This window comes from Bos grunniens, chromosome 1 (genome assembly GCF_055505025.1).
Source record: "Bos grunniens cultivar Pamir isolate PY7600 chromosome 1, Bosgru_T2T1.0, whole genome shotgun sequence".
Taxonomy (NCBI): Eukaryota; Metazoa; Chordata; class Mammalia; order Artiodactyla; family Bovidae; genus Bos; species Bos grunniens.
The window spans coordinates 115194418-115213578 of NC_141165.1; the positions used below are offsets into that span (position 1 = coordinate 115194418).

Below are 19161 nucleotides of genomic sequence, written 5' to 3' on the forward strand. Positions count from 1 at the left end.
TGTGGGAAATGGTATATGGTCAACAGTGGTAGATGTCTCCTGTTTTAGGGCTTTCATTAAAATTTCAAGTAAAAATTTCATTAGGTATACTTCTATACAAGTTATTTCATCACAGTTTATGCATTCATTTTTGGAAATATTTGTTATTGTTAGTTTTGACAAGCATAAGATAAGGGTATACTTTGTTCCCATTTGCTTGTCACTTGACCATCAGAAACAGCTTCTGGTCTCAATCATCTTAACAGAATGAAATAAGGACTTCCTTTGTGTCCCCTCTGGCTGTCTGGAGAGCAAAAATTGCACAGGCCAGAGCAAAGGTGAACAGTTAGTTGATCCTCTGCCTACTGGTTGCAGGCCTCCCCGCCCAAAAGTCCCGATGAGTCAAAAGGAGAGTGTTCGGCCGTAGTTACTCAAATCATTCCTTTTGGTTCTTTGCTTTTACAGCCGGTCTCAAGAATTTCCAGTATCCTTTTTAAATCATTATTCTCTCTCCGGGAGCAACATGGTACAAATTACAGTTGACTTAGTACAAAGCAACACAGCGTAGCAGAGCGCCCCAAAGAAAGCGATGGAGAACCTGCACCACTAACTAGCTCCTTAAACTTAGGCAGCTCACTTCCCTCTTCCCGGCCTCAGTTTCTCCATTCATTAAAGGAACAGGATTGTACTAGATCACGTCCCCCCAAATCCTGAGCCTAATCCCTCACCAATTCAAGAAAAGCCCTCATTTATTTCCTTTAATAGCAAAAAAATAAATCTATGGGGATGAACTCCAAACACCCCTCCGCACCTAGACACTAGGAGTGGCCCCTGCCTCCGTCGGTTAGCCAGCGGGGAGGCCGGTTCAGAGCAGGAGGGGTCGCTCCGAGCATGCGCGCGCCGCGCCGCGCCGCGCCGCCCCGTCCCCGGCTGGCGTAGCCGGCCGTTACGCTGGAGGCCGCGCGCAAGTGGCTTGAATCCGGTGAGTGCTTCCGTCCCGGCCTGGCGCCCGCCTCTAGGCTGTCTGGGGTGGTGCTCATTCTCCCGACGCCCAAGCGCGAGTGTGGGTGGAGCAAGAGCCGGGTAGGGGGGAACCACAGGACTCGGGCCGGGAGCTTCGGTGCACCCCGGCCCCGGCCGGAGAGCGCTGGTGGTCGCTGGGCCCGGGGCGCGGATACTGCGCACGCCGGTTTGGCGCCGCTCAGATCGGGGTTAGGGTCTGGAGTGGCCTAGGCACTGAGAGAAGCCACGTGCTCGGCCGGTGGTCTTGAGACTGGACAAGCACACGAAAGTTCGCAGGTTTCGCAGCGAGTGTGATGCCCGCTCTCGCACTCGTGGCCGGCGGTCTGGGAGCGCGGGCACCACGTGGGCTGTGCTCCCTGGCGGGCCTAAGAGCCCCGGGCTTTACCGCAGGGAAACCTGAAGTTCGGGCAGAGACAGCTGCCTTTTTCTCGCCCCACCCTGACTTTATAAATGACACTTTACCCTCCAGTCGTTCTTTGCTCACTGAATATTTCTAAAATGGCTCCCCGACTGCTGTCGGGTCATGTATCAGGTTAATGAGATCAGGTTGGTGGTTCATGTGTTTTCTGGAAGTGTTGGCTTGGCTTTCGCTGTCTCCAGTGCGTGCCTGCGTGAGTGGTCAGTCATGTCCGACTTTCCGACTCCATTTGCTGTATCCGCCAGGCTCCTCTGCCCATGGATTCTCCAGCCAAGAATACTGGAGTGGGTAGCCATTCCCTTCTCCAGAGGATCTTCTGTATTAGCAGTTAGATTCTTTACTGCTGCACCATCTGGGAAGCCTCCTTGACTACTCCAAAAATCAGCTGTAAATTCGGCGCCAGGCGTTTGATTTCACTGGGCTTATCTTTAAGTGGAAAAACCTGATTTTTCAAGCTTCTTCCACCATCGCTCGGATAGTTTTGGTTCTCAGCCCTCATCCATTGTAACAAGTCATGATTACTAAAATATATTAATGAGGTTCAATCCATTATTTCTAAGATAGAACTGAAAAGATAAGTGGCAATCCCTGCTTTAGGTCAATAGGAGAACCGCTTTTCCCTGTCTTGATAAACATCCCCCAAGAGAAATCTTTTAGGTCGGCCTAGGAAGCAACAGTTAGAACTGGACATGGAACAATAGACTGGTTCCAAAGAGGAAAAGGAGTACATCAAGGCTGGATATTGTCACCCTGCTTATTTAACTTATATGCAGAGTACATCATGAGAAGCTCTGGGCTGGAAGAAGCACAAGCTGGAATCAAGATTGCCGGGAGAAATATCAATAACCTCAGATATGCAGATGATACCACCCTTATGGCAGAAAGTGAAGAGGAACTAAACAGCCTCTTGATGAAAGTGAAAGAGGAGAGTGAAAAAGTTGGCTTAAAGCTCAACATTCAGAAAACTTAGATCATGGCATCTAGTCCCATCACTTCATGGGAAATAGATGGGGAAGCAATGTCAGACTTTTTTTTTTCTGGGCTCCAAAATCACTGAAGATGGTGAGTGCAGCCGTGAAATTAAAAGATGCTCACTCCTTGGAAGGAAAGTTTTGACCAACGTAGATAGCATATTGAAAAGCAGAGATGTTACTTTGCTAACAAAGGTCCGTCTAGTCAAGGCTATGGTTTTTCCAGTGGTCATGTATGGATGTGAGAGTTGGACTGTGAAGAAAGCTGAGCGCTGAAGAATTGTGGTGTTGGAGAAGACTCTTGAGAGTCCCTTGGACTGCAAGGAGATCCAACCAGTCCATTCTGAAGGAGATCAGCCCTGGGATTTCTTTGGAAGGAATGATGCTAAAGCTGAAACTCCAGTACTTTGGCCACCTCATGCGAAGAGTTGACTCATTGGAAAAGACTCTGATGCTGGGAGGGATTAGGGGCAGGAAGAAAAGGGGATGACAGAGGATGAGATGGTTGGATGGCATCACTGACTCTATGGATGTGAGTTTGAGTGAACTCCGGGAGTTGGTGATGGACAGGGAGGCCTGGCATACTGCAATTCATGGGGTCGTAAAGAGTCAGACACGATTGAGCGACTGAACTCACTGACTGAGGCAACCTTGTTGGAGAAGGCAATGGCATCCCACTCCAGTACTCTTGCCTGGAAAATCCCATGGACGGAGGAGCCTGGTGGGCTGCAGTCCATGGGGCCGCTAAGAGTCAGACACGACTGAGTAACTTCACTTTCATACATTGGAGAAGGAAATGGCAACCCACTCCAGTGTTCTTGCCTGTAGAATCCCAGGGACGGGGGAGCCTGGTGGGCTGCCATCTAAGAGGTCGCACAGCAGGCAACCGTGTTACAGGTGATGATGTATCATTTCTGTCAGCTTATTTGAGTATAATTAACCGAGCTTGAGTTTGCCTAGATCTTCTTCTATGTTAGTGGATCTAAAATTACTGCAGATAACTTTTTTTAAAAAACTTTTGTTTTGACTGAGTTACTGCAGGTTTCTGGGCCTTGGCTCCCAGAAATGCTAAATAGGCTTGATAAGGGGCCCATAAATTTGCTTACTAACGAGCTTTCCTGGTGAAACACAGCTCTGGAGATTAAAAGACACACCTCCTTCTGGTTGGTGGTGGCTAAGGTGCCTTTCAGGTCTGAAAAGACTGGACCACCCAAGCTTGGGCTGCCATCATAAGAATAACCCCACTGAACAAACCATCTGTTTTCCCCCAACTCTGTTTTATGTAAGGCTTTTGAGATTTTTTTCCCTCCAAAATTGCATCCAAAAGGTGAAAAAGAAATGCACTCAGCAAGTGTTTGAGGACCCTCCTATGTGTCCTGCTCTGTACTAGCTCTGGGAATGTGCAGATAGGTGTCCTGCCTTAAGACTTCTGGTCAGTGACTATTACCATAGAAAAGAACGTTAGGGCACTTAAAAATATTAAGATTTTGTTTGTGTTTTCTGGCTGTAGAATGGGTATCAATATTGATTTTCTTGTGGAGTTTAATCCTTCAAATTGTTTAGATTAATGGCTGTGTTTCATCTGTGGGCAGTTAGTAAAATAGGAACCTTGAATCTTTTCTTTTGATTTAATATTTTCACACTTTAATGCTATGCTGCTGCTAAGTCGCTTCAGTTGTGTCCAACCCTTTGCGTCCCCATGGAGTGTAGCCCACTGGGCTCTTCTGTCCACGGGATTCTCCTGGCAAGAATACTGGAGTAGGTTGTCATTACCCCCCCCCCCCCCCAAGGGATCTTCACAACCCAGGGATCGAACCTGCATCTCTTGCAGGTTTCTTGCGTTGGCAGGTGGGTTCTTTACCACTAGCGCCACCTGGAAAGCTTCTTTAATGCTATAGTCAACTCAAATTGGAAACAGATGCTTTTTAAAAGCTGGCTTTTTTTTCTCTTGTAGCTGTATAAAAATATTTACTCTTAACTTCTGATTGGGTGGTCTGTGAGGTTTAGGGGCACACTTGTGTTGGCTGTATTCTTCCAAAGTATTCTCTTGTTTAGTTCCTATATTTCTTTCAAGACACACAGCATTTTTTTCTTTTTAACTTTTTGTTTCTGAAATTGTGATAGAGCTTACTATTTTTGTGTGTTTAATGTGGTGGAGTATGTCATCTGTTCTCCTCTCGACCTCCCACAAGCTGTTAAAAAGAATGGTTGTCTTACAATATGGGTAATGTGAGAATCAGAAATAGTAAGTTTGCCTAGTAACCTCTAAGCTAGGTTCCAATTAACTGAGCCTCAAATCATTTCAATATGAACACAGAGAAACAATAAATGATGTAAGTTTTGGCAGTAAAAGTAGTGAAATTCATATTCTGACAAAAGCATTTGTTATGCACTGTTGGGATTTATTTGTTACTGATTGTGGACGGGAAAAATGCTTCAAGTGATCTTATTTTTTGGCTGAAGTATTCTGCACACTTTGTTTCACCACACTTTTTAGTGAATATGCTTACACTGTGTTCATATATTGTGCTTAAAAAAACACAAACCTTTTGTTTACATCTTCCTGCTGCTTGCATTCCTGAAGTAAAGTTTAAAGTGACCAGTTGTGAGGGATAAGAAATGTGTGGCTGAATATGAAATTGCTTTTTCATTACTGAGTACCTTTAATGACGCAGACCTTCTGAGGCAGCCTAACAGTTTTTAACAGTTAAATGTGAGCAGTATGTCAGGGGTCCCTGAACCATCCCCTGGGCCAGTGGTTTGCTAGGACTCACAGCTAATTTTTTACAGCAGATGGAGACCAAGCGCTTCCCTGATGCGGCAGCTGGTTGTCACAGCACCTGTAAAGTGCTGCCAACCAGGGAAGCTCATTCGACGTTCAGTGTCCAGGGCTTTTACTGGGGGCTCATCACGTAGATACCTCTGCCTGGCATATAACTGCATATAATCACATTGTTTGTCCAAAGAGCGAAGTCACAGTGAGTCCCTCTTTTCACTTAGTGGTGTTAGGAACACTTCTGAAATCTAAGTTCCCAGCCCAGACATCTGCACATACTGACTTTCAAGGGATTGTGCATACGTGCATGCTCCGTCACGTCCGACTCTTTGGAACCCCATGGACTGCAGCCTGCTAGGTTCCTCTGTCCACGGAATTTTCTAAGCAAGAATACTGGAGTGGGTTGCCATTTCCTCCTCCAGGAATCTTCCCAACCCAGGGATTGGACCTGGGTCTCCGACGCTGCAGGTGTATTCTTTACCACTGAGCCACCAGGGAAGTCCTCAAGGGATAGAAGGTTAACTCTTTTTTGCACAAGCGGTGCTCTTCACTGAGTCTGCTTTTGTTTGTCCTTGTATTTCTACCTCACTTCTGGGCTCCAAGTAGTAGCAGTACTTTGTCTTATCAAAGCTTTGATTCTTCAATTGAGAAAGCAAACTGGTCTGTTTAACTTAAAAGGAATAGGAAACATTTTCAGCAAATGTATCTTCTCAGTGATATATCTGAAGCCCACCGCCAGGTAAAAAAGCTTAACCCCTTACTCTTCCATGCAAGCTTTTAGTATCAATTTGTATTGTAAACACTTGGTCCTGTGTTTCCTATCAAAACCACTTGATCTTTTGAAGGAACTGTTTGTGGGCATAAAATTTAGAAGCTAAAATGAGGCCACTAGTGAGTTTTACATAGTAGTGCCTCCTTATCCATGGCTGATAATGTTTTAAGGTCCCCAGAAGATGCCTGAAACCATGGATGGCAATGAAGTCTGTATGAACTGTGCATTTGCCCTATTCACAGATAGCTATAATAAATTTTAATATATGAATTAGACATGGTAAGAGAATATCCGAATTGCCAGCATCATTACTTGTGCACTTTGAGGCCATTATCAAGTAAAATGAGGGTCATGTGAGCACAAGCATGATATTGAAACAGTCGATCTGATCAGCAGGACGGCTGCTAAGTGACTAATGGGCTCATACACTAGACAAAGGGATTAATTCTAAGTTTATTTTCTAGATTTATTCTGAATTTATCAATTATAAATTTGTAGGTTATTGTTGCAATGTGTAACATGTTGTTCGGGTATGTACTTCCCAGACCAGACCATTAATTCTTCTCAGTGCACAGTGTAGCTGAAGTATGGCTTAGTTATCATGACAGAAGAGCAGAACATTCTTGATAGCCCAACAACATAGGAAAGCATAACATTTATAAATAAATTACCAGTCTTTGGGAAAAACTTTTTTTTTTTACAAGCACAGTGCTTCTTAATCTTTTTTGGGGATGGGGGCTTCTTTAAGAATCTGGTAACAGCAGTGGACCCTCTCCCCTAGAAATAAATGTACTTTAAAATAGAATTTTGCTGTTTCAGGGAACTCCTGTAATTGAAGTATTATTCTGAAATCCAGATGAAGGGCCCCTGCATGTAAATGTGACAGCAGTTATGGCTTGGTCTCGCAGTTCTGAAAGACCTTTGGCAATACTAGGAAGGTCGATCCTCTTGCTACTCAAGTGTGGTCTGTGACCCAGCAGCAGCATCGTTACCTGTGGGCTTGTGCGCACCTGGAAGCTGGAGGGTGGAGGGCTGCATTAGATATTAATGATGTTGCCATTTTAGTATGCCTTTCGCTATTTTAGTTAAAAAGTTATAGCTTTTTAAAAGCCTTGGGATATGACTGTCTTAGCCTTCACTTTCAGTGTCTAATTGTTTTATTTTTTAATGAAATGTTTCTGATAAAGTGGCAGTTTTCAGGAATAAGCTGAGGTTTGGAGGGAGGCAGTCCAGGTGCTTGAGGCAGCCTCGGGAGCGGACAGGGTCTGGTCTAGCCACCAGGTGGCACCACTGGCCCGGGGGGCCCCCAGGAAGCAGCCGGGGTGGGGCTGTGGCAGGGAGCAGCTGGCTGTGGGTGGCTCTGGATTGAGCCAAGTGTTTATTACGCAGTTGCATCTAATTAGATTTGGGACCTGCTGCTGATTAAAGCCAAATTTTAAGATTTTGACTTTGCTGTGTCAATGGCCACAGGCTAAAACCGTGACTAGAAACTGCTGAGATAGTTGAATCATTTAACTTGGGATAATTATACCTCTAATAAATAATGAATTCCATGACTTAGCGCTTGTGTACAAGGAAACAGGCTTCCCTTTCTGTGACTATGTGCTCTGCATGGTGTCTGAGGTGGAATCACACCCTGGAAGACATGGTGTTGGCTTCAGGTTGTGTGTTAACCCTGGAGGAAATAGCCTTGACTTAGGAAGAGTGCACACGAAGGGCCTGGTAGTCGCGCAGGTCGCTTGTACGTGGTCCTCTGACACTGGCCCCGGGAAACGTAAACTCATGGGTCTTGTTCTTCTGGCAGGTTTGCATGTCCTCACTGCCTTGTCTTGAAGACAGCGATGCCAAAGAAAGCAAGGCCTGCAGGGGATGGGAAGGAGCAAGGGCCTGTTCCTAAGCAGGTGAAGGTGGAGGCAGCCTGTGGACCTTCTTCCCCTTTGAACTTCGACAGCCCCAGTGGCCTCTTTGAAAGTTTCATCTCGCCCATCAAGACAGAGACGTTTTTCAAGGAATTCTGGGAGCAGAAACCCCTCCTCATCCAGAGAGATGACCCTGCGTTGGCCACGTACTACCAGTCCCTGTTTAGGCTCTCTGACCTGAAGAGTCTGTGCAGCTGGGGTATATACTATGGGAGAGACGTGAACGTCTGCCGCTGTGTCCACGGGAAGAAGAAGGTTTTAAATAAAGATGGCAGAGTGCACTTTCTTCAGCTGAGACAAGATTTTGATCAGAAAAGGGCCACAATTCAGTTTCACCAACCTCAGAGATTTAAGGTAACAGGCTCTCTTGGGCAGAATTTTCCTGTGTATTAAAGTACTAACATTTGGCCACGGATCAGCTCAGGGATAAATCCGTTTTGGTGATGATTAGTCTCCTGCCAGTTTCAGAAGGGCCAACACCTGTTTGGTCTTCAAATGCATTCCAACTTCAGTGATTTTTTTTTTTTTTTTAATGTTCCCTTTTGTTTGAACTGTTAGAATCTGCAACAGAGTGGACATGGTTCGGTGTCATTGAGCTGCAAAAAGTAAATTACATTGCAGGTTTATAAAGTTTGTTAAAGTGACATTACATCTCCAGGAGTATTTCTGTGGGCTAGTTTTTGTTTTGATCCATGGTGGACATTTCTCTCTGAATTGTTTCTTCACTGTAACGTAAGGCATGATGGCATCAAGGTGATCATTTTATTCTTGAAGTTGCCTCCCTCTGCTGCCCACATCTCCTTAGCAGAGGCTTCCGAGCAGTGACCAGACCGTGTACTAGACGCACATTTATGGAAGAGACTTCACCCTTGTTGACAACCCACCAGGCTGGCTCTGAGAGTAGGTTCTGGAACTGCTGGGGTGGGTGGAGGCAGTCGTAGGTGGAGGGTAGCTTGGATTTCACAACTGACTAATCTTTTATTTATTCTACATCAGTGATTGACATTTGAGAAATAATCTGCTGCTTCTGTGCCCAGTTTCTGTGTTTATAAAACGTAGATTTAGGATGAGCTAATCTGCTCTCTTAGTTGTTGTTCAGTCGCTAAGTCGTGTCTGCCTCTTTGCGACCCCATGGACTACAGCACTCCAGGCTTGCCTGTCCTTCACTATCTCCTGGAGTTTGCTCAAACTCATGTCTGTTGAGTCAGTGATGCCATCCAACCATCTCATCTTCTGTTACCCCCTCTCCTCCTGCCTTCAGTCTTTCCCAGCATCAGGCTCTTTTCTAATGAGTCAGCTCTTCACATCAGGTGGCCCAACGTATTGGAGCTTCAGCTTCAGCATCAGTCCTTCCAGTGGATATTCAGGGTTGATTTACTTTAGGATTGACTGGGTTGATCTCCTTGCAGTCCAAGGGACTCTCAACAGTCTTCTCCAGCACCATAATTTGAAAGCATCTCTTAGATGTTTGAGATGTTTACAGGACAGGTGTCCAACAACTGAAGGCTCTTTCTGAGTTTTAGAAAAAAAGTCTTATCCCTGTCCAGAAATCCCCCTCTGTGACCCTTGGCTGAGTCAGAATGCCAGCTTCGAGGAGGAGGAGAGCAGTGTGTCAGGTTCCACACTGAGGATGGCTGCTGGCTGCGAGGTGGCGCCTAGGGCTCTGTCATCAGAGTTCTAGTAATGCTTGTCATTATAGATCTTGAGTTGCCTTATTAGATCCATTCGGCCTCCCTCATCTGTGAATGCCCTCCCCTTGTCTGTAGGATTTTGTACTATTTGTACTCTGGATAAAGTCCAAGTACTCTTAGACTTTACAGTACAGGTCCTCATTCCAGATAGTTCATCTTGGGCAATCATGAGCAGTTGAAATACCCCTGGGGTGCCACCCTTTTGGGCATCCTACCTGAAAGGAATTTATAAATCACTTGCAGACCAAGTCATGATTTGCATTCAGAAAATCTGTACATTGTGGTACTTCCCTCTGAGCTAGTCCTTGACTCTTTGCTTGGCTAGAAGTAGCACTTAAAAAAAAAAAAAAGTAGTTTTTAGACACTGAAGAACTATGAATAGAAAAGATCAGTTATGCTGATTACATGTAATTTGTTCACAGACTAGCAGAAAATTATTGTTTGGCACGTATGTGGTGTCCTCTGCGGCTATCATTTCTGCTTAAGTGCGGCACACTTCTCTTCCCCAGTTTCAAGTGGCCAGGACTGTTTCCTTTGCCCTGTTGACTCAGCTCTTTAAGTCACATTCATTAAAGCAGGAAGGATGAGCTTTCCCAGTTTCGGCTCAGCCCCCAGGCTAGGCTAGGAGGCATCCTGGTTATTTGTGGTTTGTTTTTGTTCTTTTAATTATTTATTTTTGGCCCTCTGGTTCTTTGTGGCTCTGCGGGCTTTTCTCTAGCTGCAGTGAGTGGCGGCTTCTCTTTGTTGCAGTGCAAGGGCTTCTCCTTGCGGTGGCTTCTTTTGTAGAGCTTGGGTTCTAGGGCACACGGGCTTCAGGAGTTGTGGTTCCAGGCCCAGGGCACAGGCTCAGTAGTTGTGGTGCACAAGCATAGTTGCTCTGCAGCACGTGGAACCTTCCTGGACCAGGGATGGAACCCACGTCTCCTGCATTGGCAGGCAGATTCTTCACCACTGAGCCACCAGGGAAGCCCCGTTTGTGGGTTTTTTTTTTTCCCTCTGACCTTCCACCACCAGAACTTGAGAAACCTATAAGCTTCTGGAGTTCACTCTCTACACAGGAAGCTGGGTTCTGAGTATTGTATTGTGAGCAGATTTAGTGTTGTCTGTATTTACTAATGGGCATACTGATACCAGGATCGAGAAGTCTAGAGGCAGTTCCTCATTGTCTGGGTTGAAGGACTCGGAGTCAGCACTTTCTTGGTCACATCACAGAATGGGCACAGCTTATTAGCCTAGTTCGTCTGGAAATGAGTGAGGAGGTAACCAGGGAGTGGTAGGCTGTTCCCCACCCGCTTTGGGTAATCTGTGTATCAGGAGTCCAGATGAGTTAACCACATATTTACACATGTTCACTTTTAAATCTTCCAACACACATTTGAAATAACTGAGGCGATCACTGTGGCCTCCACTTTACATGAAAGAAACGAGTTCACATTTGTGACTTACATAGCTACGAGGGAAGGGCTTCTAACTTCAGAATTAAAACATTTTCTGAACCATGTATCTAAAGATCCTCCCTGAAATGTAGCTGGGCTTTGGGCATGTTTGTTTTCACCTTTCTTTAGGTGTTACTGTGGGCTTCTGGTCTTGGCCATTGTATTCAGCTGATTCTGCAGGAAGGTCAGTACAGAGGAGAGGGCCTCCCCGCCCGCCTCCGCCCCCTTCGCTTTTCCATTGTTCTGGGGTCCTCCTTGGCAGCTCCAGACACAGCTGGGGGACAGGAGTCCAAGGAGACAGGTTTCAGGAGCCTTGTTTGTGCCTAAGTCAGTGCTGTGGAGCTGTGACACTTGTACACTGTTGTGCAATTGAAGTGGATTTGAGCTAGTTTTATGCTGTTTCTCACAGTCTTAGAGTGGGAGTCCTCCTTTCACAGATGAAGAAGTTGAAGTCTAGCTTGTAGCTACAACCTGAACTCAGATGGTTTGACTCCAGATCTCTTCCTAGTGGGCCACACTTGGCAGATTGAGAATCTAAAAGTGAAATGAAAAACTTGCGCAAATGATAGGGTTTTCTGTAACCTTTAAGAAGAAGGAGACATGTGCTTCTTAATTATAGACCTAGAAACTTCAGTGGGAGCCATAAGATCACCCATATGGTCCTCAGGCCGTCAGCGATAGACACAGAGAGACAGACAGTTACTGTACAAACGTAATTACACATCCTGCTGGCTGCTCCCAGGTGTACATTAGATTGCTTGGGAGATCTGCGAACTCTTTGGAGCTATTCAGGTGCCATTGAATTATTATTCTTGTGTTAAATAGAAACCTTGAGCTCTGTATGTAGAGTAGCTCAATGGCTTATATGGAAATGTCTCCCAAAGCTTGTTTAATGCTGACCCAATTCTTTCCCACTTGGTATTTTAAATTCTGTAGTTTTTTTTTTTTTTTTTTTCCATTCCAGTGGGTAAGATTGACTTCTAAGCCATGATCATCGTTTACTCAGCAAATCCTTTCAGTATCTTCTGTGTGCCAGGCACTGCGTGTATGGATGCTTAAAAGTTGGGCTTCTGCAGTGTTCTTTGCAGGTGATTTTTCTTTACGGTAGAGGCATGGTTATGGGGCTGCATGAATGTGAATCCTGGATCCATCATTGACAGGCCTCCTTCCTTGTTGGTGTGGGGCACCCACAGGATGATGGTACCCACCCTGTGAGAGGGTTGCCGGGAGGGCTGTGTAACTAAAGTAGGTGAAGCCTAGCACACAGAAAGTGCCGATACCCATGTGGCCCAATTCTGCCTCTCTTCCCCTCACCTGCCTTGGGACAATCAGGTTTCCTTCTCTCGCAGGAGTACGTGGCTCCTCTCTAGGTCCCTCAGTCCGACGAAGGTCCTGAAGAGCTAGTGAGTGAGTGAGAGAGGGGAGTGTTCCTCGACCCCCGTCCCCCGCTCGCTGCCTGTACCCTCTTCCCAGTTTGTTATTTCTGCTCCCTTTGCTTTAAGGACCCTTTTGTCAGGCAGTTCCCAGACCCTTGCCCTTCATCTTGCCTGAACTTCAGACTTAGCCAGCCGGCCCACGGGGGTCTTAGCAGCTCATACGTAACATTTCTAATGTACAGCTTTTCTTTTTTCCCCCGAAAACTCATTCTGTAGCAGATCTTTCCCACTTGAGTGGTGCTGGGAACTAGCTAACCGCCTTAGTCAAAACCCCCAGGGTATTTGTCGCTTATCCTCCCCACTCAAGGCGTGCTGGCAGGGGTGCCTGCCAAGCACATCCTGACTTTTACTCTTCTCCGTCGCCCTCTCCCTCACTCTGATCATCCCCATCTGCACTTCTGCATTTGTTGCTTCCCTGCTGCTGTCTCTTGATTTCCCACAGTCCAGTCTCCTCCACCCGTAGCCAGACAGACCTTTTGTAAATGTGAATGGGGTCGTGTCATTGTCTGGCTTGAAATCCTTCGTGGCTCCCTGTTACCTCCTCCTGTCCATACTCGGGACAGAAGTTCCCTGAGGGTAGAGGTGCCGGTTCGGTCACTGCTGAATTCCTAGCATCTGGGCTTCCAGGTGGCACTAGCGGTAAAGAACCCACCTGCCCATGCAGGAGACGTAAGAGAGAAGGGTTTGATCTCTGGGTGAGGAAGATCCTCTGGAGGAGGGCATGGCAACCCACTCCAGTATTCGTACCTGGAAAATCCCATGGACAGAGGAGCCTGGCGGGCTCATCCATAGGGTCACAAAGAGCCAGACATGACTGAAGTGACTTAGCACAGAGCATAATAGCTGTGCAATAAAGACTTGCTATGCGAATAAGAACAGATTCCTTACTTCTGGTGTATTTTTCTCTCCTTCTGTCTCCACGGTTGTTTCTTAAGGATGAGCTCTGGAGGATCCAGGAAAAGCTAGAGTGCTACTTCGGCTCCTTGGTTGGCTCCAATGTGTACATCACCCCGGCCGGAGCCCAGGGCCTGCCGCCCCACTACGATGATGTCGAGGTGAGAGGCGGGATCTGCCCAGCTGCGGGAGGAGGGAGTGGCCGCCAGCCCAGGAAGGTGGGGTTGTCGGAATTGAGCTGTCGGTCAGGTCGGGGCCCACTCTTCCTGTGTGGGCTCCGGAGAGCTTGACCTCCCTCACCAGGATGTTGGAGAAAATTAACCCCACTGAACTGGTTTCCTGCTCCTTTGGAAAGGGGAAAGATTGTTTATTTACTAATACAAAGAGCTGCACATTCCTCCAAAACATGTATTGATTGAATTTTCTACAGAGAAGTGTGATTGGATTTTTTTTCTTTAATTGCACAGTTTAATAAGGTGAGGTCACAAGTATTCCATACATCTGCTTTTATTTTGTCCTTTTTCTGTAGCTGCCAAAAATACATGCTTTCTTCCGTTTGTGGGAGTCTTGGGGCAGCTTAAATGAAGGTCATGGTTTCGCATAAGCGCTGGCGCCTTGACGAATGTTGATTTCACTCTCGTGTGGCTGCCAAAAAAAGTTAACTCTTGGGCTTAGGTATGTCGTAGTTTTATTTTTGTACTGATACATTCTGTGAACACAGAGATAGTAGGAAATAAAAACCTCTTTTTTTCCTCTTGAGAGCAATTTGATATCAATACATTTTCCAAAAGTTTTTTTTTTTTTCCTTTAATATTTCTAACAGCACTTTAAAATATCTTTGGTTGAATGAAGAATAATAACTTGACATTTTCCTATGTGCCAGGGATTATCTTCAGGGTTTTGGACACTCAGTAATATCTGAAGCTTGGCTTTTCCCTCAGAGATCATGGGCTTCCCACTGTTTGATGGAAGATTTAGAGGAATGAATAGTGAGATAGATAGTGGGATATAAAGAACTCAGTGAGGCTTTTAGGGAAGTGAAAAGAATGACCAGCCTTCCAGTGTCAGAATTTACAGTCACCTGTTTTTAAAAAGTGAATGTCAGTGGTGGCAGCTTTTAAGTGTGGAGCGAGATGTATCTGTGACCCTTTATTTTTATTTTTTTATATCAAAGTTGTGATTCGTTTAAGCCCTGGGAGGGCCAGCACCCAGTGAGGAGGCTCTCTGACACTCTTGGGGTCCTGTGCTCCCTGTAGGTGTTCATCCTGCAGCTGGAGGGAGAGAAGCATTGGCGCCTGTACCAGCCGACGGTGCCTCTGGCGCGGGAGTACAGCGTGGAGGCCGAGGACAGGATTGGGAGGCCCACACACGAGTTCACACTCAAGGTACGGGACTGCCAGTGTGCGCGCCGAGTGTGGTTTGAGGTTTGCGCTTGTGTAGCGGTCCCCCGAGAATGTGTCCAGGAGTTTGGGGACAGGTGGCTCCCATTCCAGGTGGCCCCTCTGGGGGGCCTCGGAGGGAGACCTGGTCTTTTGTACTTGCAGATGTGAGCTGAGGAAACGTCTCCATATGCTCTCTGAGTCCAAAAGGAATGAATTATGAATACGGTAACCACTGACTTTTCTGGAGTAAAAGTCATGGAAGGCATGGCCTTGGGCTGCTTCACCAGATCTAAGGCAGTGGTCACTGCTGGGTGGTAGGTTGCTTGAGGAAAACACGGTCAGGGACCTCTGTTTTTCTTGCTGGTAAAATTTGGGCGCCCCCTTTGCCTCCTGACTGCAGTAGGCCCTCTGCACCCCCTTTCTTCTGCATGTAGTTGTCAGAAGAGTCACCATGAAGGCTCTTTGAGGGGACCTTCCCCAGAAAACCAGGCAGCCCGGGCATGTGCTGGTTCGCTGGCATCTTGCTGCTGAGAAAGTGAGTCCTTCAGCAGTTAGCTGGGTGGGATCACAGCCAGTCCCCAGCACGTCAGGTTGTTGAGAACAAAGTCTAGGATAAGAATAGCTGTGTAATTCAGTTTTACACCTTTTCCTATAAAACTTAATTTCAACAAAATTTAATTTCCTTCAGTGGTAATAAGATAATAGTTAATCTAAATCATTCCAAAGATTTTAACCAAACTGATGGACTTGCATATGGTTGTTTTTGTATTTCTTACATCTTGAAATTACACTTGGTATCTAATTTTTTTTCTTTTTAAATTATTTATTTTTGGCTGCACTGCATCTTCATTACTTTGTGCTAGCTTTGTCTAGTTCCAGCGAGTAGGGGCTGCTCTCTCGTTGCAGGGCATGGGCTTCTCATTGCAGTGGCTTCTCTTGTTGCAGAGTTTGGGTTCCAGGTGCGCAGCTTCAGTGGCTGGAGCACGTGAGCTCGGTCGTTGTGGTGCATGGGCTTTAGTTCGCTTGCAGAATGTGGGATTGATAACACCTTGAGCTTCAGCCTGGCATTTTGCATGAAGTACTCTGCATATGTGTTAAATAAGCAGAGTGACAGTATATATAGCCTTGACACAGGGGTTGAAACCGTGTCCCCTGCATTGGCAGGCAAGTTCTTAACCATTTTGCCACCAGGGAATCCCCTCTGATTCTTACTCAGTGCCTTGTGGCTTCCTGATATTAAAAATCTGCCTGCATGCCATAACTGGGAAAAACTCCCTGTTTATGATGTTGTTGTTCAGTCGGTCAGTCTTGTCTGATTCTTTGCGACTCTATGAACTGCAGCATACCAGGCTTCCCTGTCCTTCACTCTCTCTTGAGTTTGCTCACACTCATGTCCATTAAGTCCATGTTGCCATCCAACCATCTCATCCTCTCACGCTCTGTCGTCCCCTTCTCCTCTGTCTTCTATCTTTCCTAGCATTAGGGTTTTTTTCCTAGTGAGTCAGCTGTTCACATCAGGTGGCCAAAGTATTGGAGCTTCAGCATCAGTACTTCTAATGAATGTTCAGGGTTGATCTCCTTTAGGATTGACTGGTTGGATCTGCTTGGAGTCCAAGGGACTCTGAAGAGTCCTCTCCAGCACCACAGTTCAAAAGCAATTCTTCAGTGCTCAGCCTTCTTTATGCTCCAAATCTCATATCCGTACAAGACTACTGGAAAAACCATAGCTTTGAATATATGAACCTTTGTTGGCAAAGTGATGTTTCTCCTTTTTAATACACTGTCTAGGTTGGTCATAGCTTTTCTTCTAAGGAGTAAGCGTCTTGTAATTTCATGATTGCAGTCACCATCCACAGTGATGTTGGAGCCCAAGAAAATAAAGTCTGTCAGTGTTTCCATTGTTTCCCCATCTATTTGCCATGAAGTGATGGTATCGGATGCCATGATCTCAGTTTTTTGATTGTTGAGTTTTATGCCAGCTTTTTAGAGGCTGTTTAGTTCCCCTTCCCTTTCTGCCATAAGGGTGGTGTCATCTACATATCTGAGGTTATTGATATTTCTCCCAGCAATCTTGATTCCAGCTTAGATCTCATTTCGCATGTAAGTTAAATAAGCTGAGTGACAATATATAGCCTTGACATATTCCTTTCCCAATTTTGAACCAGTTCATTATTCCATGTCCACTTCTAACTGTTGCTCCTTGACCTGCATACAAGTTTGTTAGGAGGCAGGTAATGTCTGGTATTCCCATCTCTTTAAAAATTTTCCATAGTTTGTTATGATCCACACAGCCAAAGGCTTTAGTGTAGTGAATGAAGTAGATGTTTTTATGGAATTCCTTTGCTTTTTCAATGATCCAGTGGATGCTGGCAATTTGATCTCTGGTTCCTCTGCCTTTTCTAAATCCATCTTGTACATCTGGAATTTCTCAGTTCATGTACTGTTGAAGCCTAGTGTGAACGATTTTGACCATTACCTTGCTAGCTTGTGGGATGAATGCAATTGTGCAATAGTTTGAATATTCATTGGCATTGCCTTTCTTTGGGATTGAAATGAAGCTGACCTTTTCCAGTCCCATGGCCACTGCTGAGTTTTCCAAATTTGCTGGCATATTGAATGCAGCACTTTGACAGCATAATCTTTTAGGACTTGAAATAGCTCAGCTGGAATTCCATCAGCTCCACTAGCTTTGTTCATAATCATGTTTCCTAAGGCCCACTGCACTTCACACTCCAGAATGTCTGGCTCTAGGTGAGTGATCATACCATCGTGCTTATCTGGGTTATTAAGACCTTTTTTGAACAGTGTTTTCATGTATTCTTGCCACCTCTTAATATCTTCTGCTTCTGTTAGAACAGAAACATACTGTTTCTCTTCTTTATTGTGCCTGTCTTTGCATGAAATATTCCCTTGGTATCTGATTTTCTTGAAGAGATCTCTAGTCTTCCCATTTTATTGTTTTCCTCTATTTCTTTGCATTGATCTCTGAGGAAGGCTTTCTTATCTCTCTTTACTATTCTTTGGAACTCTGCATTCAAATGGGTATATCTTTCCTTTTCTCCTTTGCCTTTCGCTTCTCTTCTTTTCTCAGCTATTTGTAAGACCTCCTCAGACAACCATTTTGCCTTTTTGCATTTCTTTTTCTTGGGGATGGTTTTGATCACTGGCTCCTGTACAGTATTACAAATTTCTGTCCATAGTTCTTCAGGCACTCTGGCCATTCAGGTATGACCTAAATCTAATCCCTTGCATCTGTTTGTCACTTGCACTGTATAATCGTAAGGAATTTGATTTAGGTCATACCTGAATGACCTAGTGGTTTTCCCTACTTTCATCAATTTAAGTCTGAAGTTTGCAATAAGGAAATCATGATGTGAATCACAGTTAGCTCCAGGTCTTGTTTTTGCTGACTGTATAGAGCGTCTCCATCTTTGGTTGCAAAGAATATAATCAATCTGATTTCAGTATTAACTACCTGGTGATGTCCATGTGTAGAGTCATCTCTTGTGTAGCTGGATGAGGGTGTTTGCTATGACCAATGTGTTCTCTTGGCAAAACTCTGTCAGCCTTTGCCCTGCTTCATTTTGCATTCCAAGACCAAACTTGCCTGTTACTCCAGGTATCTCTTGACTTCCTACTTTTGCATGCCAGTCCTCTATGATGAAAAGGACATCTTTTTTTGGTGTTAGTTCTAGAAGGTCTTGTAGGTCTTCATAGAGCCATTCAACTTCAGCTTCTTCAGCATTAGTGGTTGGGGCACAGACTTGGATTACTGTAATACTGAATGGTTTGCCTTGCAAACAAACCAAGATATTTCTGTCATTTTTGAGATTACACCAAAGTACTGCATTTCAGACTCTTTTGTTGACTATGAAGGCTACTCCATTTCTTCTAAGTCATTTTTGCCCATAGTAGTAGATATAATGGTCATCTGAATTAAATTCACCCATTCCCGTCCATTTTATTTCACTGATTCCTAAAATGCCGATGTTCACTCTTACCATATCCTGTTTAACCACATCCAATACTCCTTGATTCATGGACCTAACATTCCAGGTTCCTATGTAAAATTGTTCTTTACAGCCTCAGACTTTACTTTCACTGCCAGACACATTCACCTCTGGGTGTTGTTTCTGCTTTGGCTCAGTCTCGTCATTCCTTCTGGGGCCATTTCTCCACTCTTCTCCAGTAGCATATTGGGCACCTACCGACCTGTGGATTTCATCTTTCAGTGTTGTATCTTTTTGCCTTTTCATACTGTTCATGGGAATCTCAAGGCAAAAATACTGAAGTGGTTTGCCATTCCCTTCTCCAGTGGACCATGTTTTGTCAGAACTCTCCACCATGACCTGTCCGTCTTGCATGGCCCTACACAGCATGGCTCATAGTTTCATTGAGTTAGACAGGATTGTGGTCCACATGATCAGCTTGGTTAGTTTTCTGTGATTGTGGTTTTCATTCTGT

General features: G+C 45.2%; 1 protein-coding gene across 27 annotated transcripts in view; it reads left to right on the forward strand.

The window, feature by feature from the left end:
* The first annotated feature begins 896 nt into the window (after positions 1–896).
* RIOX2 (ribosomal oxygenase 2) overlaps positions 897–19161 on the forward strand; it is a 36595-nt gene continuing 18330 nt past the window's right edge. For 6 of the 27 annotated variants that reach the window (XM_086410928.1, XM_086411046.1, XM_086411055.1 and 3 more), the window contains exons 1-4: positions 897–1548; positions 7744–8212; positions 13357–13476; positions 14572–14700. In XM_086410928.1, the coding sequence (XP_086267054.1) occupies positions 1526–1548; positions 7744–8212; positions 13357–13476; positions 14572–14700 (741 nt within the window). In that variant the 5' untranslated portion in view covers positions 897–1525. Of the gene's footprint in view, positions 1549–3648; positions 3674–7743; positions 8213–13356; positions 13477–14571; positions 14701–19161 lie in introns of those variants that run through there. The other 21 variants (XM_086410959.1, XM_086411129.1, XM_086410995.1 and 18 more) reach the window with 5 other exon arrangements.